At 48.1% G+C, this 20,505-nt stretch overlaps 1 protein-coding gene across 6 annotated transcripts in view; it reads left to right on the top strand.

Moving 5' to 3' along the window:
* The window catches only part of TRIM9 (tripartite motif containing 9), a 94,378-nt gene that overhangs the window by 55,228 nt on the left and 18,645 nt on the right, over positions 1–20,505 (top strand). For 4 of the 6 annotated variants that reach the window (XM_056852229.1, XM_056852227.1, XM_056852226.1 and 1 more), the window contains exons 4-6: positions 7,669–7,779; positions 13,900–14,053; positions 18,402–18,559. In XM_056852229.1, the coding sequence (XP_056708207.1) occupies positions 7,669–7,779; positions 13,900–14,053; positions 18,402–18,559 (423 nt within the window). The remainder of the gene's footprint in view (positions 1–7,668; positions 7,780–13,899; positions 14,054–18,401; positions 18,560–20,505) is intronic. The other 2 variants (XM_056852230.1, XM_056852225.1) reach the window with 1 other exon arrangement.

Raw genomic sequence — 20,505 nt, 5'->3', positions numbered from 1 at the left:
ATTTCACCTTATCTGCAGGCTCCAAAGATCAGTTTCCCCCATCAAGAGTCAGACCTAAGGCAGTACCAGGTCCCTCTTCGCCACCGGTTGGAGGTTTTTGGGCGGAGCCTGAGGAGGGGAGGGGCTGTGGCTCAGTGGTAGAGCCTCTGCTTGGCATGCCGAAGGTCCCAGGTTCAATCTCCGGCATCTCCAGTTAAAGGGACTAGGCAGGTAGGTGATGTGAAAGACCCCTGCCTGAGTCCTTGAAGAGCTTCCGGTCTGAGTAGACAATGCTGACTTTGATGGACCAAGGGTATGATTCAGTAGAAGGCAGCTTCATGTGTTCATGTGAGGGTGGCATTTGGGGAGGGACTTCAATGCCATAGAGTCCAATGGCCAAACCAGCAATTTTTTCCAGGTGAACTGATCTCTATTGGCTGGAGATCAGTTGTAATAGCAGGAGATCTCCAGCTAGTACCTGGAGGCTGGCAACCCTATACTTAGCTGACTTGTGGAACTCACTGCCCCAAGATGTAGTGGTGGACACTGGCTTAGATGGATCGAAAAGGGGTTTGTAAAGTTGTGTCAGGGACTGGGACTTCTTTGGATAGCTCAGGACGGTGGCATGAAGAACACGGGTCAGACCCGGAGCCAATTCCTGGAGCAAACAAAGGCCCTTCCTCACTAGATTTCCCTAAGGTTGCCAACTCCAGCTTGGAAAATTCCTGGAGATTTGGGGTGTTGCCTGGGGAGGGCAAAGTTTGGACATGAGAGGGACCTCAGCGATTAGGGTTGCCAACCTCTAGGTGATAGCTGGAAATCTCCCACTATAGCAATTGATCTCCAGGTGACAGAGATCAGTTCACCTGGAGAAAATTTGCCAGTTTGGAAGCAGGACTCCATGGCATTATAACCCCACAGATATCCCTCCCCTCCCCAAAACCCACCCTCCACAGGCTCCACCCGCAAAATCTCCAGGCATTTCCCAACCTGGAGCTGGCAACCCTATCAGTAGGGTTGCCAACCTCCAGGCACCAGCTGGAGATCTCCTGCTATTACAACTGATCTCCAGCCGATAGAGATCAGTTCCCCTGGAGAAAATGGCCGCTTTGGCAATTTGACTCTACGGTATTGAAGCCCCTCCCCTCCCCAAACCCCGCCCTCTTCAGGCTCCACCCCAAAAACCTCCCACCAGTGGTGAAGAGGGACCTGGCAACCCTACCTATCAGTGAGCTATAATACCACAGATTGCACCTTCCAAAGCAGCCGTTTTCTCCAGCGGACCTGATCTCTGTCTAGAGATTCCAACCTCCAGGTGGGCCCTGGGGATCCCCTGGAAGTACGGCTCCTCTCCGGACTACAGAGATCAGTTCCCCTGGAGAAAATGTGCTTTGGAGGGTGGAGGCTCCAACCCCAAATCCTCAGGAGTTTCCCAACCTGGATCTGGCAATCCTGCCACCCCCCCATACCCTGCCGGTGGCCAGGAGGGACCTGGAAACTCTATATCTGCAGTCTGGTGATCAGTTGTAATTCCTGGGGATCTCCAGCCCCTACCTGGAGGTGACGAGGAATTTATTGAAGGTTCCAAGGAGGGTAGCCCAGTGATGCACTCCAAACAAAACAGAGCAGATAAAGCAATGGTGGGGAATGCCAGGCCCAGGGGCCGTTTAAGGCCCACAAAATCATTTGGTCTGGCCCTTTGTGGATCTTTACTGATCTCTAGCTCAGAAGGATCTAAGACTGGTGATCCGTCCCCTCCCGCGGACAGGAATAGCCTCTATTCAAGGCAGATGTGAATTTGTTCTGCCGAGAAAATGAACCTTTTTTCCTCCTTGCAGAAGAATCGTTAGCTATGGAACTGCTAGGACTGCCCAAGTAACCATGTTAACCCTTTCCCACCTGGGCTGTGGAGAAATGTATTCCCTCTGTACTTAGGGTTGCCAGGTCCCTCTTCGCAACCAGCAGGAAATTTTGGGGGCGGAGCATGAAGAGGGCAGGGTTTGGGGAGGGGAGGGACTTCAATGCCATAGAGTTCAATTGCCAAAGCAGCCATTTTTGTCCAGGTGATCTGATCTCTATCGGCTGGAGATCAGTTGAATTAGCAGGAGACAATGGAGGGGTTCAAGGGGGCAGGGCCAGAATGCAGGGGGGGGCAAGTTCTTAGCCAGTCATTTCATCCCTGCAGGCGGAGGTAGCAGGAGCCCGCTGTAGAATCCGTCCCCGACCATGCAGAGCAGGAGCAACTCCGGCATGCGGCTGGACGGCTATGCCTGGTTGGGGCAACAGACCATCTTGTGCCACCAGATGGGCGAGTGCGCCACTGGTTGGATGCCTGCCTGCTTGCCTGCATGCGGGGTGGGGGCAGCTGCCTGCTTGGGGCTTGGTCAGTTAACTTTTAAGTTGATAATTTTGTACAGCCCGCAAATGATGTTATAAATAGCCAAAATGGCCCTTGGCTGGGAAAAGGTACCCCACCCCTGCGTTAAAGTAATCCTTTATTAAAAGCTCGAGCTGAGAAGTTCACCTAGTCTAAGTCACTTAAAGACAAGGAAGTTCTAATGAGCTCATTATGCATACAACTTTTATAGTTTTAATGACATCACAGCATTACTAAGGGAGAACTGCAACAGAAGAATTATACCATCCAATTAGACATAAGCAAGTATTGACGCATTCATGCAGCTCCGAAATGCAGCTTCTTGTAGCTTCAGGGAGGCTAACTCAAAATTGTACTCTGTACCACCTTATCAGCGCCCAGGGGCGGAGGCCTTGTTTTCTTTGACAATAGTCCTTTTAGAATAGCAAAGCCAGCGTAAAAACTTGTCAGGGTACAAACGCCCATTTTCAACCAGAGAAACCTAGCAGACAATAAAGATGGCTCAGCTTATGCCAAGTTAAAATTAACCCGCAGAGGTTTGCAACCCTCGATGCCCCTCTGAGAACAACGGGCACTTCCTGGCCTGCATCAGGCGCAGCAAAAAACCTGAAACTGTTCTGGGGTTGAGTCCTCGCTGTCTCGGCCGCGATCACAACCTTTCTGTGTCCTTGACGAGGCTGTTTCCTTCACATGCCTGAGACGGAGAAGTCCCCGGACGTGATTTATACGAAGGGGCCCCCAGCCCAGCAGATGGTGGATCCTTCGATAATATTCTGCGAGTGTCAACTCTGAGAAGAGCGGCCAGCAATTTCATTATCTGTGGAGAGCAGGAACCTCAGCGTAAGCTGTAAAGAAGATAAGGAGATAAAGGATGGTTTCCCCCCTTTATCTTTGATCTCCCACTCCAGGGCTGCTCTCTGATGCATCTTGGCAAGGGAGGGGACAGGCGGCTTTCGTGATAACATCTGTGGACAGCGGAATTCCCAGCAACCGCTTCATGGCTCAGCAGTAGGGTTGCCAACCTCCAGGTGGGGCCCGGAGGCCTCCCACAATTCCAAGTAGACCTCCAGATGACAGAGATCAGTTCCTCTGGAGAAAACGGCTGCTTTGAAGGGTGGGCTCTATGGCATTATACCCCCCTGAGGTCCCTCCTCCCCACGAATCCCACCCTCCCCTGGCTTCAACCCACAAATCTCTGTGAATTCCCCAACCCAAAGATAGCAACCCTACTTAGCATTCTCTCTGGCTGTGAATTCAGAACTTCTCAGGGTTGCCATTTCCCTTCTAACTACTGGCGGGAGTTTCTTTCCCTCTTCCTACCAGCAGGGTTTGGGGGTGTGCGTGCGCCCCCGTCGCGATACCGCCACTTCTGAATCTGCCCCATTGCGCGGGATGCTCTAGCCATTTCTTCTGGAAACTCTATGGTTTCCATAGAGTTTTCACAGGAAATGGCTAGAGCATCCCACATGATGCCGGCACTTCTGGTGTAAATCCAGAAGTGGGGGTATCGTGACGGGAGCACATGAGCGGGGATCACTCTCCCCTTCTTGCTTCTGCCCGCCAACCATCTGCTGGTTGGCGGGCAACCCAGTTGATTGGCAGGCAACTGCCCGCTATAACTGGGCAGTTGGGAACCCTGTCCCCCACCCCAAATGTCCAGGTATTTCCCAACCCAGACTTGGCAACCCTACCATTGACCCGGTGCCTGCCACTTCAGCCATGTCTGGTTGTTTCCCCCAAAAATCCTTAATTCCATCAGCCTTCTCCTTTTATGGCATATAAGTGGCAATCCTGGAAAGAACAGTGACGTTTTGTGGGCCCTGTGCTGGGGGGAGAAATTGACTCCAGCAGATTGGGTGGGCTCCATAGGCATGCATGAAACTGCCCAGTGGGGTGGGCGTCTGTGAAACATGTGGGGAAGGAGGTTTAGCAGCTGCCTATTGCAAGAGCGAAAATGTGGGGGTAGGGTTGCCAGGGGGAGGGAAGGCAGCATGGTACAGCCCGATCTTGTCAGGTCTCGGAAGCTAAGCAGGGTCAGCCCTGGTTAGTACTTAGATGGGAGACCCCCAAGGAAGTCCAGGGTCGCTGTGCAGAGGAAGGCACTGGCAAAACCACCTCTCTGTTAGTCTCTTGCCATGAAAACCCCATAAGGGGTCGCCATAAGTCGGCTGCGACTTGACGGCACTTTACACACACACACACACACACACACACAGGGTTGCCAGGTCCCTCTTCGCCACCGGTGGGAGGTTTTTGGGTCGGAGCCTGAGGGGGGCAGGGTTTGGTGAGGGGAGGGACTTCAATGCCATAGAGTCCAATTGCCAAAGTGGCCATTTTCTCCAGGGGAACTGAACTCTATCGGCTGGAGAGCAATTATAATAGCAGGAGAGCTCCAGCCATTACCTGGAGGTTGGCAACCCTAAGTGGGGGTCAGGGGATGACGACTGGAGCAGGCTCGAAGCCCTGTTTGAACACACCACTTCCCCCTCCATTCAGTGAATTATGCGCTCTTGTCATGGGCAGAAAATAGCTTTTCTAATCTCTGCTCTAGATCTCCTATCCCTACAATTACACATTCTGTGCACAGAAGATGAGCTGACATCAGTCATGCATGCAGAGAGAGAGAGAGAGAGAGAGAGAGAGAGAGAGAGAGAGCAGTCAGGAGGGAAACATCCTGGTTTACAAATCAGGGAAGGGCAGGACTGGGCTCTCCTCCTCCTTGGGTTGCCAACCTCCAGGTACTAGTTAAAGGGAAATACAGCACCAGCTCAAAAATCTCTCAAGAAACACACTCAATTTGTGATCAAAACAAAATCAGTATTGGTATACTCTCTATACACATGCAAAATACATAAGTGTTACAATCATAGGTACCCCACCAGTAGAAATTAGAGTCTTTTAAATTGAAAAAAAAAAGGGGGGGGGGGAAACAGTAGTCCTCAATCCGGAATTCCAAATTCAAATCAAAGTCCAATACCAAGTCCAAATGCGACAGTCTTTGATCAAAGACCAGCAGGTTCTGGTGAAAAAATCCAACAAATCCAAACAAATCCAAAACGACACCTCCGGATTTTGTGCACGTTTCGCCGAGAGAGAGCTTCTTCAGTTGATTAATTCATAAATTTCAAAGGGTCTCTGTACTTTGATTTGAATTTAGAATTCTGGATTGAATTGCATGTGTATAGAGAGTATACCAATACTGATTTTGTTTTGATCACAAATTGAGTGTGTTTCTTGAGAGATTTTTGAGCTGGTGCTGTATTTCCCTTTAACTAGTGTTTGTTTCAGCATATGTAGCAAATTATTTAGATTTAACCTCCAGGTACTAGCTGGAGATCTCCTGCGGTTACAACTGATCTCCAGCTGATAGAGATCTGTTCACCTGGAGGAAATGGCTGTTTTGGCAATTGGACTTTATGGCGTTGAAGCCCCTCCCCTCCCTTAACCCCCGTCCTCCTCAGGCTCCGCCCCAAAATCCTCCCGCCGCCGGTAGCAGAGAGGGACCTGGCAACTCTAGTTATCCCTCACTGAGGTCCTGGCCCTCTCAACACCCCCGACCCTCCCTAGGCTCCACCCCCCCCAATTTCCAGGAATTTCCCATCCAGGAGTTGGCAACCCTATCTAAGAGCATCGGCCAGCAGAAGTGGTTCAGAAGGGGTGAAGAACCAGTGTCAGAAACTTCTGCCTGTGACTTCAGCTCCTTCTTGGATAGCTGAGGCCAAAGGCCCCAGCTGAGACTCTTCCCCAGCTCAGGAAAGGCATCTGAAGTAAGGTTGCCAGGTCCCTCTTTGTCACCGGCGGGAGGCTTTTGGGGCGGAGCCTGAGGGCGGGGTTTGGGGAGGGGAGGGACTTCAATGTTGGTTTGCCAGGTGCCCACTGGTGGCGGGCAAACCCCCAGCAATTGACCCCTCTGGCCACCGACCACCTGAGGGTCGGCAGGCAAACGTGCACATGCTTGCATACTGCACGCACATCACTTCCCGTTTAGAACCAGACGTGCCACCTCGCGAGGAGCCTTATACCTCTTAGTTTGAGTGGTAAAGGGCCGCTTATACAGAGAGGGATAAGGCCCCTCACGAGGCGGCACTTCTGGCTCTAAACCGGAAGTGATGCGCATGCATCGGCACACGCGCTTACATGCAAAAGCCTCCCTCCCGAGGAGAAGAGGGACCTGGCAACCCTACTTCAATGCCATAGAGTCCAATTGCCAAAGCGGCCATTTTCTCCAGGCAAACTGATCTCTATCGGCTGGAGAGCAGTTGCAGTAGCGGGAGATCGCCAGCTAGTACCTGGAGGATGGCAACCCCAATTTGAAAAGATTAGACAAGAGATGGGGTGATGGAACCTCTTCCCGTATACCAGCTGCATGGAATTGAGCGGGGCTGTTAACTTGGGTGTGAGGAACTTAGCCAAATGGGTAGAAGCCCAGAACATTTGGAGGGGGCCTAGAGGTTAAGAGCAGTGGACTCTAATCTGGAGAACCGGGTTTAATTCCCCACTCCTCCACATGAGCGGCAGACTCTGATCTGGAGAACTGGGTTCGATTCCCCTCTCCTCCACATGCAGCCTGCTGGGGCAACCTTGGGCCAGTCACAGTTCTCTCCAAACACTCTCAGCCTCAACTACCTCACAAGGTGTCTGTTGTGGGAAGGGAAGGAGATTGTAAGCCGGTTTGAGCCTCCTTAAAAAGGTAGAGAAAATCGGGGTATAAAAACCTTTTTCTTCTTTCCCCAAGTGAAAATTAAGAGCCTCTCCTTTGCCCTGTGTGACATTAAGCCTGACTTTGCCCCACTGTCTCTGGCGAGTAGACATACAACGTATGAACGAGAAGTATCTTCCCTATCACGGGGCCCACACAATGTTTCCCAGAGCCTCCCAGGTCTCAGGACCCAGACAAGAGTGTCCCATGGCCATCAGGGAATCCACTGGGTTTCTTGTAGCAGGTTTCTTGCAGGAGGCAGTTGAAGGCTGCTTTATTTTAGGACCGCTCTTTGATTGATTTAGCATTTATTATTGGCGTTCCAACTGGGGTTTTTAAACTGTGACTTTTAGGGGTTTGATCATTGTTGTTTTTACTTATGTTTTATTTATGCGGGAAACCGCCTTTAGCTTGGCAAGGGAGAAAAGCGGGCAAACAAATGTTTTTTTAAATAAATAAATACATAAATAAATCTCCTCGGACAGCTGGTCAGTTTGGATCCTGGTTCTTCCAGCTCTGTGGCTTCCTCTGTTGTCTGCACTGGGACGGGACTGCACCGCTCTGAGCTCTCTGGGCCCCTTGGAAACGTCGCTGTCTTTGACTCTCGTTGCAGGTGGTGCGAGACCAGATCTCCCACTGCACGGTGAAGCTACGCCAGACGACGGGTCTGATGGAGTACTGTCTGGAAGTCATCAAGGAGAACGACCCCAGCGGATTCCTGCAGGTGGAAGCCGATTCTGTTCCCTTTTCACGTTCCTTCGTGGGGGGAGGGCAGGGAGAAGACTCAGTGGAAAAGACAACCATGCTAGGAAAAGTTGAAGGCAGCGGGAAAAGAGGAAGACCCAACAGGAGATGGATTAGTTCTATAAAGGAAGCCGCGGCCCTAAGTTTGCAAGACTTGAACAAGCCTGTTAACAATAGGATGTTTTGGAGGTGGAGTTGCCAAGTGCCAGGTGGTGGCGGGCAACCCCCCGCCAATCCACCTGGCCGCCCACTGACCAGCTGAGGGTCGGCGGGCAATCTGTGCAGGCAGGGACAAGTCATTTCCGGTTCACACCCAGAAGTGCTGCAGTGCAAAGGGCCGGTTTGAATGGTAAAGGCCTGTTGCGATGCGGCGCTTCCGGGTGTAAAACACATCACAAGGGGCCATTTGAGTGGAAAACGGCCCCTTGTGGTGTGTTTTACACCCGGAAGTGACGCATCGCAACAAGCCTTTACCACTCAAACTGGGAGTTTGAGTGGAAACTGGCCCTTTGCAATGCAAAAAACTCCTGCCGAAGAAGAAGAGGGTCCTGGTAAGCCTATATGGAAGTCATTAATTTAAAGGGTTGCCATAAGTCCGATGCAATTTGATGTCACTTAACACTCACACACACATGAGGGGGGGGAATACCAGTAGTGGCTGAGTGCCAAACCAGTGGTTGTTTCAAAACACAGAGCTGGAAGGCATCTCAAGGGTCATCTAGTCCAACCCCTGCACAATGCAGGAAATTCACAGCTACCTCCCCCCCACTCCCCCAGTGACCCCTACTCCATGCCCAGAGGAGGCCAATCCAGACACAAAACGGTTTCCACAGCTTACCTTCAGTCACACAGTGACTTAATTTAGTTTATTGAATGAGTCAAGGATTTAAAAAGACATCCTCGTCGTGGTATGTGTCCTGGCTCTCCTGATTGAATAACATCTTGGGTCGATGAGGGACCCCGTTCCATGAACCAACAGTATTCTGCAATACCTGTAGCAACTGGAGGCTAATCCATGCCGGGTTTTACACTGTACATTGTTTTGATAGCCATTTGGGGCTTATCGGGAGCTCGAAATTGGAGTAGGGACCTTAAGAACATAAGAACATAAGAAAGGCCCTGCTGGATCAGACCCAGGCCCATCAAGTCCAGCAGTCTGTTCACACAGTGGCCAACCAGGTGCCCCTAGGAAGCCCCTAACAAGATGAGTGCAGCAGCACCATCCGGCTGTGTTGCACCGCACCCAAAATTATAGGCATTCTCCTCTGATACTAAAGAGAATAGGTATGCAGCATGACTAATATCCATTCTAACTAACAGCCATGAATTCTCCTCCATGAATATGTCCACTCCCCTCTTAAAGCCCTCCAAGCTGGCAGCCATCACCACATCCTGGGGCAGGGAGTTCCACAATTTAACTATGCGTTGTGTGAAAAAATACTTCCTTTTATCTGTTTTGAATCTCTCACCCTCCAGCTTTAGCAGATGACCCCGTGTTCTAGTATTATGGGAGAGGGAGAAAAACCTCTCCCTGTCCACTCTCTCCAAACCATGCATAATTTTATAGACCTCTATTATAGACCTCCCCTCAGCCGCCTTCTTTCCAAGCTAAACAGCCCTAAGTGTCTTAGCCACTCCCCATAGGACAGTTGCTCTAGTCCCCTAATCATTTTGGTTGCTCTTTTCTGTACCTTCTCAAGCTCTGTAATATCCTTTTTTAGGTGGTGTGACCAGAACTGTACACAGTATTCCAAGTGTGGTCTCTCCATAGATTTGTACAAGGGCAGTATGATATCAGCAGTTTTATTCTCTATTCCTCGTCTAATTATAGCCATCATGGAATTTGCCTTTTTTACAGCAGCCACACACTGGGTTTATATCTTCATTGAGCTATCCACTACCACCCCAAGATCCCTTTCTTGGTCTGTTGCTGCCAGGACAGATCCCATCAGGGTATATGTGAAGTTGGGATTTTTTGTCCCAATATGCATCACTTTACACTTACTCACATTGAATCTCATTTGCCATTTTAATGCCTATTCTTCCAGTATGCAGAGATCCTTCTGGAGCTCTTCACAGTCCGATTTTGTTTTAACCACCCTAAATAATTTGGTGTCATCTGCAAACTTGGCTACTTCACTGTTTAACCCCAACTCCAGGTCATTGATGAACAGGTTGAAAAGCACCGGTCCCAACACAGATCCCTGAGGCACCCCACTGCTCACATCCCGCCATTGTGAGAACTGACCATTGATTCCTACTCTCTGCTTCCTATTTTTCAGCCAGCTCTCAATCCATAAGAGGACTTGTCCTCTTATCCCGTGACTATGAAGTTTGCTTAGCAGTCTTTGGTGGGGGACTTTGTCAAAAGCTTTTTGGAAATCCAAATACACAATATCCACAGGCTCATTCCTGTCCACACGCTTATTGAAGCTTTCAAAAAACTCTAATAGGTTAGTGAGACGGACCTACCCTTACAGAAGCCATGTTGGGTTTTGCCCAGCAGACCTTGACCTTCTATATGCTTGACAATTCTATCTGTAATAATGCTTTCCACTAATTTACCCGGAACAGACGTTAAGCTAACTGGCCTGTAATTTCCTGGGTCCCCCCTGGAACCTTTTTTATAAATGGGTGTTCCATTGGCCATTCTCCAGTCCTCTGGTACAGAGGCTGATCGAAGGGACATATTACATATCTTTGTTAGAAGTTCAGCAATTTCCCATTTGAGTTCTTGAAGAACTCTAGGATGAATACCATCTGGTCCCTGTGACTTGTTAGTTTGCAGTTTGTCTAGTCATTCTAGGACTTCCTGCCTTGTTACCACTATTTGCCTCAGTTCCTCATTCTCCCCTCTCCAAAATCTCTGTTCAGGAGAAGGAATCTGCCTTTATCTTCAACAGTGAAGACAGATGAGAAGAATTCATTTAGTTTTTCAGCAATCGCTTTATCCTCCCTTAGAGTTCCTTTATCCTCCCTTAGAGTTGTCATCCAATGGTCCAACCGCTTCCCTAGCTGGTTTCCTACTCCTAATATACTTAAAGAATTTCTTATTGTTTGTTTTGATGTGTTTAGCAATATGCCTCTCAAAATCTTTTTTTGCATCTCTAATTATCTGCTTGCATTTCCTTTGTGCAAGTTTGTGTTTGCTTCTGTTCGCCTCGTTTGGGCAAACCTTCCAGTCTCTGAAGGAAGAATTTTTTTCTCTAATTGCTTCCTTCACCTTACCTCTTAGCCATGGTGGTGACCTCTTGGACTTATTACTACCTTTCTTGACCTGCTGTATACAAGCTAGCTGAGCCTCTAGTAATGTGGACTTGAGTAACCCCCAAGCCTTTTCAAGAGATTTAACCCTCCTAACTGTTCCTTTTAACTTCCTCTTTACCAGTTTTCTCATTTTAGAGAAGTTCCCTCTTTTAAAGTCAAAGGTAATTGTGTGAGATTTCCCAGTCACTTTCCTACTTACATAATTTGATGCCATTGTGATCACTATTGCCAACTGGCTCAACTACATCGACATCCCACACTAAATCATTGGCAGCACCACAGAGTATTAAATCCAGGATCGCCTCCCCTCTGGTTGGGTCTATGACCAACTGTTCAAGCACAGTCATTTAGGATGTCTAAAAATTTTATCTCTTTGGCTTGACTGGAGCATACATTTATCCAATCAATATGAGGGAAGTTGAAGTCTCCCATTATTACTACTTCATTACCTTTAAATGCTTCCCTAATTTCATTCTCCATCTCAAGATCACCCTGAGCCATTTGGTCAGGGGGCTGATAGAACGTCCTGTATTACCCATGGTTCGGTAAAGAAATGATTCCAATAGGCAAGTGTTGTGGAAAACAAAGTATGCAGTTTTATTAAACAAAAAATACACCCTTTCACCCAAGCTAAATAATCTTTCAACAAAAATAACCTTTTATCCAGGCTGAGTCTGAAATAAGGATGAGAAGTTGTCTCCTGGGAGGCAAGCAAGCCGCTTCTTCTCTGGCAGCCGTCCTGGTGCTCCAGACGCCCTCCTCCTGGCTGGCTCCTTATCTGAAGCCCTCCCCTTCTTTTAACAGAGAGTGAAAACTAACCTTTTTACCCTTCACCAGGTGCTCATCATTTACAGTGCTGTGTGAAAGTTAACTCCCTAATGACCTGAGATTGCTCTCACATGGGGAAGGGCTGCATAGATCACCATCTACCTCCTCGTAATATAATGGTCTTCCGCAGTTTCCACTACATGTCCCCAGTACTAAATCTCCTTTGGGGCCCGGAATCGTCACCCATAAGGATTCTGTGGACGAGTCTGCCCTTTTTATGGTCTCTAGCTTATTAGACACTATGCCTTCCTTGATATACATAGCAACACCCCCTCCAATACACCCTTCCCTGTCATTTCTATACAGTTTGTAACCAGGGATGACTGTATCCCACTGGTTCTCTCCCCTCCACCAGGTTTCTGTAATGCTCACTATATCTACGTTTTCTCTTAAAACCATGCACTCTAATTCCCCCATTTTTGCTTGGAGGCTTCTAGCATTAGCATAGAAACACCTCCACACTGACTTCCACATGTTCCCTGCAGGGTCTTGCAAGATCACTTGCTGTTTGTCTTTAAACTCAAAGACTCGGTTCAGGCATAGCACGAAACAGTTTCTTTTAACTACGGTTAGTTTGCGAAACCAGAATTTGGCTTGCAGGCGATGATTCAAATCCAGGTTTGCCTCTACAAACCCTGGTTTCATCACATTCACTCTTCTCCAGCTTCTTCCTCAAAGGCCCGACTGGTCTCCCAGCTTGCCCTCCCCCCAAGCAGATTTCTAAGTTGGGAATGATGGGAATTCTGGCTTGCCAGCACCTGGTTGTTAGGGCTGTATTGTCTTTGTAAAGGGATTTTAACTTTTGGGTATCAAGGTTTGTCGCTCCCGGGAGCTTCCTCCTTGCATGTATTCAGTAAATGTCTTAGTATGTTGGGTCCCCAGCCTTTTTGAGCCTGTGGGCATCTTCTGAACATGGACACAGGGTGGTGAGCCCCATCACAGGCCACCCTAAATAGACACACACACACATGTATATCCCAAGGAAGCCCAAGTACAGGGGACTGGAGAATATTATATGCACAAAAATGGAAACATCTATTTTCTTCCTATCAGCTTTCTTCACTGTCCAGCTTTCACACCCATACATAGTAATAGGGAATACGCTGGCATGAATTAATCTAGTCTTGATGGCCAGTGACACATCCTTACACTTCAAAATCTTTTCTAGCTCCTTCATGGCTGCCCTTCCCAGTCTCAATCTCCTTCTGATTTCTTGGCTGAAGTCTCCCTTTTGGTTGATGGTGGAGCCAAGGAATAGAAAGTCTTCAACAATTTCAATTTCCTCATCGTCAACCTTAAAGTTGTGTAATTCTCCTGTAGTTATTACTTTTGTTTTCTTGATGTTCAATAAACATCCATATATACCTACAATAGAAGGATGGCTTGTCAAGATGTTAGAATTAGCAGAAATGGCCAAACTAACTGCTTTGATCAGAGAAAATAGCTTATCTAAGTTTGTGGAAAATTGGAAACCTTTTATGGACTTTTTGGGAAATACGGAAAAGAACGAATTGATGATTTGTGGGTTTGAAGAGCAGAAGAATAAGAATGTAGGTACGACAGAGAAAAGTTTGATTTTTTTTAGTGGTAAGAATAATTTAAAAATATTTTTGTATATGTAGTTAGAGAACAGGTTGTAATTTCTTAATTAGATTTATATTCGATACAAACAAAAAACGGAAGTATCTTTTTGTCTCTGTTTTCCCCTCTTTTTTTCTTTATTTATTGTAATTTTGTTAACAATAAATTTAATAAAATGATTTTAAAAAATACACTGGGAAAGAGCGATAGACAGAATAAAACCAGTACCGGGGGGGGGGGGGGCTGCTGCCAAAGCAACATTTTAAAAAATCTGCACTTTCTAAAAAAAAGGGGGGCACTAGGAATGGCGTTGGAGGGCACCCATAGGCACCATGTTAGGGGAACCATGCAGTACACATTGCTTCCCAGTACCTATGGATTGTTATTTGCAGTCCATGCTTATCCTGATCTCCTTTGCCGTCAGATCTCCGACGCGCTTATCCGGAGGGTCCACGTGACCGAGGATCAGTGGGGGAAGGGGACGCTCTCCCCGAGGATGACGACGGACTTCGATTTGAACTTGGACAGCGCGCCTCTGCTGCAGTCCATCCACCAGCTCGACTTCGTGCAGATGAAAGGTACAGGCACTTAAGAAGACCTCTTTGCTTCTGAGCCACGGGGCAGTTCAGCTCACAACACTGGTGGGGGCAACAAATCAAATTAAAACCGTTCAAAGGCATAACCTAGCAGCAAGATCAAAAATGTTATTGGAAAAGCACTTTTTGCTTTGTTTGTGGCTCGTTGGAAGAATCTTGGCTTTGCATGCAGGAGGTCCCAGGTTCAATCCCTGGCACCTCCAGTTAAAAAGGACCAGGCAGTAGGTGATGGGAAAGAGCTCTGCTTGAGACCTCGGAGAGCCACTGCTAGGCAGCGTAGACAATACAGACTTTGATGGACCCAGGGTCTGATTCTGAATAAGGCTGCCTCATGTGTGCGTTCACCATGCACTGAGTATTATTTGGGGAGGGGCCGTGGCTCAGTGGCAGAGCATCTGCTTGGCATGCTTTAGGTCCCCTGTTCGATTCCCAGCAACTCCAGTTGAAAGGATCAGGCAGAAGGTGATGTGAAAGACCTCTGCCTGGAGAGCTGCTGCCAGTCAGAGCAGACAATACTGACCTTGATGGACCAAGGGTCTGATTTAGTAGAAGGCAGCTTTGTGTGGGTTAGATAGAAGCCCATTTTAAAAGCTGGGCTCTGCCCATTATCCCAGAAAGACCAGAGAAGCTGTATTCGCACAGATCAAATTGAACAGAGTGGTTTCTGCAGTCTGCTGTGCAAACGTTTCACGCTTGCGTTGAAGTGGAGCAATGCCTTCCCGCTTGTCTACCATCACTATAGCCTGGTCACAAACTGAAGACGGCCATCCGTGGGGTAACCAACCCCGGGGAAATCAGACAGAAAGCCACAGAGACAGAATGGTAGAGCGGCCAGCCCGATTCACCTTGTGCTCCCAGTCCTAATGGCAGCCTTCCAGATGCAGAATTGAGGATACTGAGAAGTTCAGCTTCTGAAACAACATTTGGAGGATCCGTTTCACAGTGGAGAACCCGGTTGATTCCCCGCTCTGCCACATGAGTGGCGGACTTTAATCTGGTGAACTGGGTTTGACTCCACATACCTCCAATTCTTCTTCTTCTCCTTCTCCTTCATCATCATCTTCTTCTTCTTGCCAGAAGGGCTTGGATCCTGATCTCTCCAGGATCATAGAATCATAGAGTTGGAAGGGACCACCAGGGTCGTCTAGTCCAACCCCCTGCACAATGCAGGAAATTCACTACCACCTCACACACACACACACACACAGTGCCCAGAAGATGCCCAAGATGCCCTTCCTCCCATGAACTGCCTAAGGTCATAGGATCAGCATTGCTGACAGATGGCCATCTAGCCTCTGCTTAAAAACCTCCAGGGAAGGAGCACTTACCACCTCCCGAGGAAACCTGTTCCACTGAGGAACCTCTTTAACAGCACCTAATATATTCGGCAGAGGAACATGCCGAATATATTAGGTGCTGTGGAACACAGGCAGGATGGTGCTGCTGCAGTCGTCTTGTTTGTGGGGCTTCCCAGAGGCACCTGGTTGGCCACTGTGTGAACAGACTGCTGGACTTGATGGGCCTGGGTCTGATCCAGCAGGGCCTTTCTTATGCCTGTGTGCCGCTCAGGGGGATTTACATGCCTTGATCCGTCCATCTCTTGGAATCATGTGCCCCTGAACTATGTGCCCCAAAGGGCCACAGAGAGGCCTCCCAGGAAAGGACAGAGAGGCTCCCTGCACATGTGCCTGAAGGCATCCCGAAGGTGAATCTGCCACCTAGCAGTGGTCTCAGAGCCTCTTTTAGAAGATGGAGGAAATTCTGTTCAGATCCATCCTCCCCCACTTGTCCCTGCTCCACCCTCTTAGTACATCTATCTGGACTGTGAGACGGATCCTCAAAATGTTGTTTCAGAAGCCGAACTTCTCAGGACCCTCAATTCTGCATCCGGATCTCTTTTCCTGGACTTGCATAGTGCAGGTTTCCTTGCTGGGGAAATGGAGAAGGGGGTTGATTCTCATGAAGAATTTGAGCTTTTGAATCTCGTATTCTGCCCTTGCCATTCATTCCTGCCAGGGGTACAGGGTTTCCCCTGGTTCACGCCTGGCTGGCTGCCTCTGCGTGCATTCTTGTCTCCTTGGCTCTTCCTCTCATTCTTTGCACATTATTAAAAAAAAAAAAAAACATTTGGGGCAGCAGCAGAGCAGAGAGACGGTTGGCAGCCAAGACCGCCAAGAAACTGTTTGCAGAGATGTTCCTGGGAGAGCTGCCAGCTGCGTGGTGGGGACTTCCTGTCCCCCCTTCCTTCTTGCACTGTCAGTCCACTCTGGGACTGTCATTCCAGTCCCAGAACACCTCTGTTACTCCCAGAGGGTGCCATTCCACTCTGGGGGGGCTGTCGTTTTAATCCCAGTGCACAGATTCTGTTCCCTGGGACCGTTATTCCATTCTGGGGGCTGTCAATCCAGTGCCAGAGTAGTCTATCTGGGCCAAGTGACCTCAATGGAAAACCCATTCTGCATTTTCTTTGCAACTGCTTTTGTGCTGTAATGTATTTTAGTGGCGCCCGTGCAAGCTATGTTGGTTCCTGAGTATGCAAACACTCGCTTCCTCCCTGCCCTTTTCCTTCTTGCCCAGAGTTGGAGGGAGGGAGAGGGGGAAGCTGAGCTCAAAATGAGGCTTAGGCCTCGAGGTCGCCGGTATGATGACATCACTTCCAGATAGGGTTGCCAGCCTCCAAGTACTAACCCAAAATCAAAGCACTTCCGTGCCAATGCCGCAAGGTTTGGAAAACAGCACCGGAACAGTATAGCACAAAATGACAACAACTGTATTGTGTTTAAACATTCAAAAACAAGCAAGTGGGAATACACACAAGTAGCACTTATATCAAATTTATACAAAATATGCAATCAATGTTCGATGCAGTCTCAATGCAATATAGTTTTCTTAATATATTTGTAGGAATTCTCATTAAAAAAGTCCATCAGGTACATGTATGAATAATCATTGGATCTTCATAATAGAAGGTGTAGATGGGTGGCGAAGAGGGACCTGGCGACCCTACTTCCAGAAATGACATCTTCACACTGGCAACATCAAGGGAGACTCCGGTATTTGGGAAAAACACTATGATACTAACAGATTCAACCATAGAGTTTTTGCCCCAAATACCACAGCATCTCCCTTGATGTTGCTGATGTGATGACATTACTTCCAGAAGTGACATCATTGTGTCAGCGACGTCAAGGGCTAAGCCTCATTTTAAGCCTGGTAAGACCACACACTTCTCCCTAGGGTTGCCAGGTCCCTCCCCACTGGTGGGAGGTTTTTGGGGCGGAGCCTGAGGAGCAGCCCATTCTTTGCGGGAGCTATATAAAAAAAATACTATTAAAAAATTTACAAGTATACATTTACAAGTATCATAATACTCCAAAACTTATAACTTAAAAATATGATTATGGACAAAAGAATATGGACCTCCCAGACAGAAATTATGTGAGACCATGGGCTTTATCCTCTAGTTTTGAGGCTGATGAAGCTATATTTATGGTGAAAGCGCTACGAGTATCCAGAATAGCGTTCCCTCCTTTTTCTCCTCGCCTTTTGCCAAACAAGCACTTTTGGAGCACCGAATCTTATATTCTAGACACTGAGTTAAAAGAACCTTTACCATTTATTTGGATTCTCTTGCTTTCGTCTTCTTGGAGACAGCCATTGTGCTTGTTACATTGTTGTTTGTCATATTACTGACAATTGCTGTATATATTTGTATATAATATTTGTAAGAACTTGTAATGTTGTCGTTTTGCACTTGAATATAGAAACTGATAAGAATTTGATAAGTACCTGGAGGTTGGCAACCCTACTTCTCCCCCGCCAGTTGCCAGGGGGTACCTGGCAACCATAGTTGGCAACTCTACCTCCAGATAGGGTTGCCAACCTCCAGGAACTAACTGGAGATCTCCTGCTATTACAACTGATCTCCAGCTGATAGAGATCAGTCTGCCTGGAGAAAATGGCAATTGGACTCTATGGCATTGAAGTCCCTCCCCTCCCCCAAACCCCTCCCTCCTCAGGCTCCGCCCCCAAAACCTCCTGCCAGTGGCGAAGAGGGACCTGGCAACCCTGCCTCCAGCGTATCTTCCTCACTCTTTGGCTACTCCAGCTTGCCATTGCGTTGCATCGTGTTGCTTCGGCGCTTGGAAAAGGCCTCACTTTCGACCTCGGCTCCTGAACTGAGGTTTGCTTTCTAGCCTTGCTATCGTTCACGGCCATGTTCTTAAATCGCCTGTGGATCTGGACCGAGCGAATCCTTGCAGAGCCCAGAGGCTAAAGGTTTCCATTGTGGTTGGCGGGAGAAGTCAGGGTTACACTAATGTCTGTTTAGCTTCCTCCCCAGTGCCGGCCCCGCCGATCCTGCAGCTGGAAGAGTGCTGCACCCATAACAACAGCGCCACCTTGTCGTGGAAGCAGCCGCCGCTCTCCACCGTGCAGGTCGAGGGGTACATCCTGGAACTGGACGACGGGAACGGTGGCCAGTTCAGGGTGAGTATTGCAGACAGTTAAGTCACGCCGTCGTATTCCCTGTTACTATGTACGGGTGTGAAAGCAGGACAATGAAGAAAGCTGATAGGAAGAAAGTAGAATAATAGAATCATAGAGTTGGAAGGGACCACCAGGGTCATCTAGTCCAATCCCCTGCACAATGCAGGAAATTCACTACCACATCCCCACACACACACATCCAGTGCCCAGAAGATGCCCAAGATGCCCTTCCTCCTATGAACTGCCTAAGGTCATAGGATCAGCAATCCTGACAGATGGCCATCTAGCCTCAGCTTAAAAACCTCCAGGGAAGGAGAGCCCACCACCTCCCAAGGAAGCCTGTTCCACTGAGGAGCCTCTCTAACTGTTAGAAAATTCTTCCTAACGTCTAGACGGAAACTCTTTTGATTTAATTTCAACCCGTTGGTTCTGGTCCGACCTTCTAGGGCAACAGAAAACAACTCGGCACCATCCTCTGTATGACAGCCCCTCAGGTACTTGAAGATGGTTATCATATCTCAAAGTACATTCCTTTGAGATGTGGTGTTGGAGGAGAGTGTTACGGATGCAGTGGACCACCAACAAACAAATAAATCAGTGGGTTATAGATCAAATCAAGCCTGAACTTGTTGGCCACAAGGGGTCGCTCCTCCTTGCACAGATCTCAACTCAAGGAGGAGACGACTCAGAGATTGAGAGAGCAAAGAAGTTTTTATTCCATAAGCTGGCGGGAGACAAAGGAGCATCCGCGCTCAGAGCAGTTCTCCAACAATCAGTTGTTCCAGACATCCTTTTATACACATCTTTAGTTCCGTATAATAGCATGACGCCTATCTTCCACCTTAATTGTTTCTCAATTTACTGGTTTCCTTGCTCTCTTTAAGCAAGCATTTCTCTTGAGCTTAGTTGGGCCCCTTATTGACTCATCCTTGCTACCTGCGTGTGGTTTGCCCAATGTTCCTTTATACTTGTCCTATCTTTGGGGGAAACGCCTGGGCGCTTTAGCCTCCTTTATTCCCTGTTTCAGCCAGGATTCAGCCAGGATCGAACACATGTGTTTCGCCGGACGTGCATCCGATCCTGGCTGAATCCTGGCTGAAACAGGGAATAAAGGAGGCTAAAGCGACCTTGCGTTTTCGCCCTTTGTTACAAAGATAGCTGATTAACTATCTGGTTTAGGAAACACTAATTTGCTGGCAGCCAGGATATAGTGTTGTAAACCTTTGCAGTGAGAAAAACCACTAGTAGATTCCATAGGTGTTTTCTTAACAAAACCACTAACTGTCCCTTACTCTGCCTGAAGGTGTTCCTAACTGATTGAATTAACTCTTGCTTGCTGTGCTTTTATATATTGAACACATGAAGCCGCCTTACACTGAATCAGACCCCTTGGTCCATCAAAGTCAGCATTGTCTACTCAGACCGGTAGCGGCTCTCCAGGGTCTCAGGCAGGGGTCTTTCCCATCACCCACCTGCCAAGTCCCTTTAACTGGAAACGCCATATTGACACAGCATTAATGAATCCCCTCTTATGCTTTAATGAAGCCCTCTATAATATGCATATATTTCCTAGTGTTTCCTACATGGCCCTCAAACTGACCCTAGAAGCTAAAATGACTCAACAGAGACTATCGTATTCTGGTCACATTATGAGAAGACAAGAGTCACTGGGAAAGAAAATCATGCTAGGAAAAGTCAGATGTGAGGGCGATCTGGCTGCGACATCTGTCACCCCATTGATCGCCAGGGTTGATTCGGCTAGTTAAAGTTGAAGGCAGCAGGAAAAGAGGAAGACCCAACATGAGATGGATAGATTAGGGGTGGTTTGCCATTCCCCAGTCATCTACAAGCCGGGTACTCATTTTAACGACCTCAGAAGACTGGAAGGCTGAGTCGACCTTGAGCCGGCTACCTGAAACTGACTTCCATTGGGATCGAACACAGGT

This window comes from Euleptes europaea, chromosome 6 (genome assembly GCF_029931775.1).
Source record: "Euleptes europaea isolate rEulEur1 chromosome 6, rEulEur1.hap1, whole genome shotgun sequence".
NCBI classification, from domain to species: Eukaryota; Metazoa; Chordata; class Lepidosauria; order Squamata; family Sphaerodactylidae; genus Euleptes; species Euleptes europaea.
This window is presented reverse-complemented; position numbering and strand designations above follow the sequence as displayed.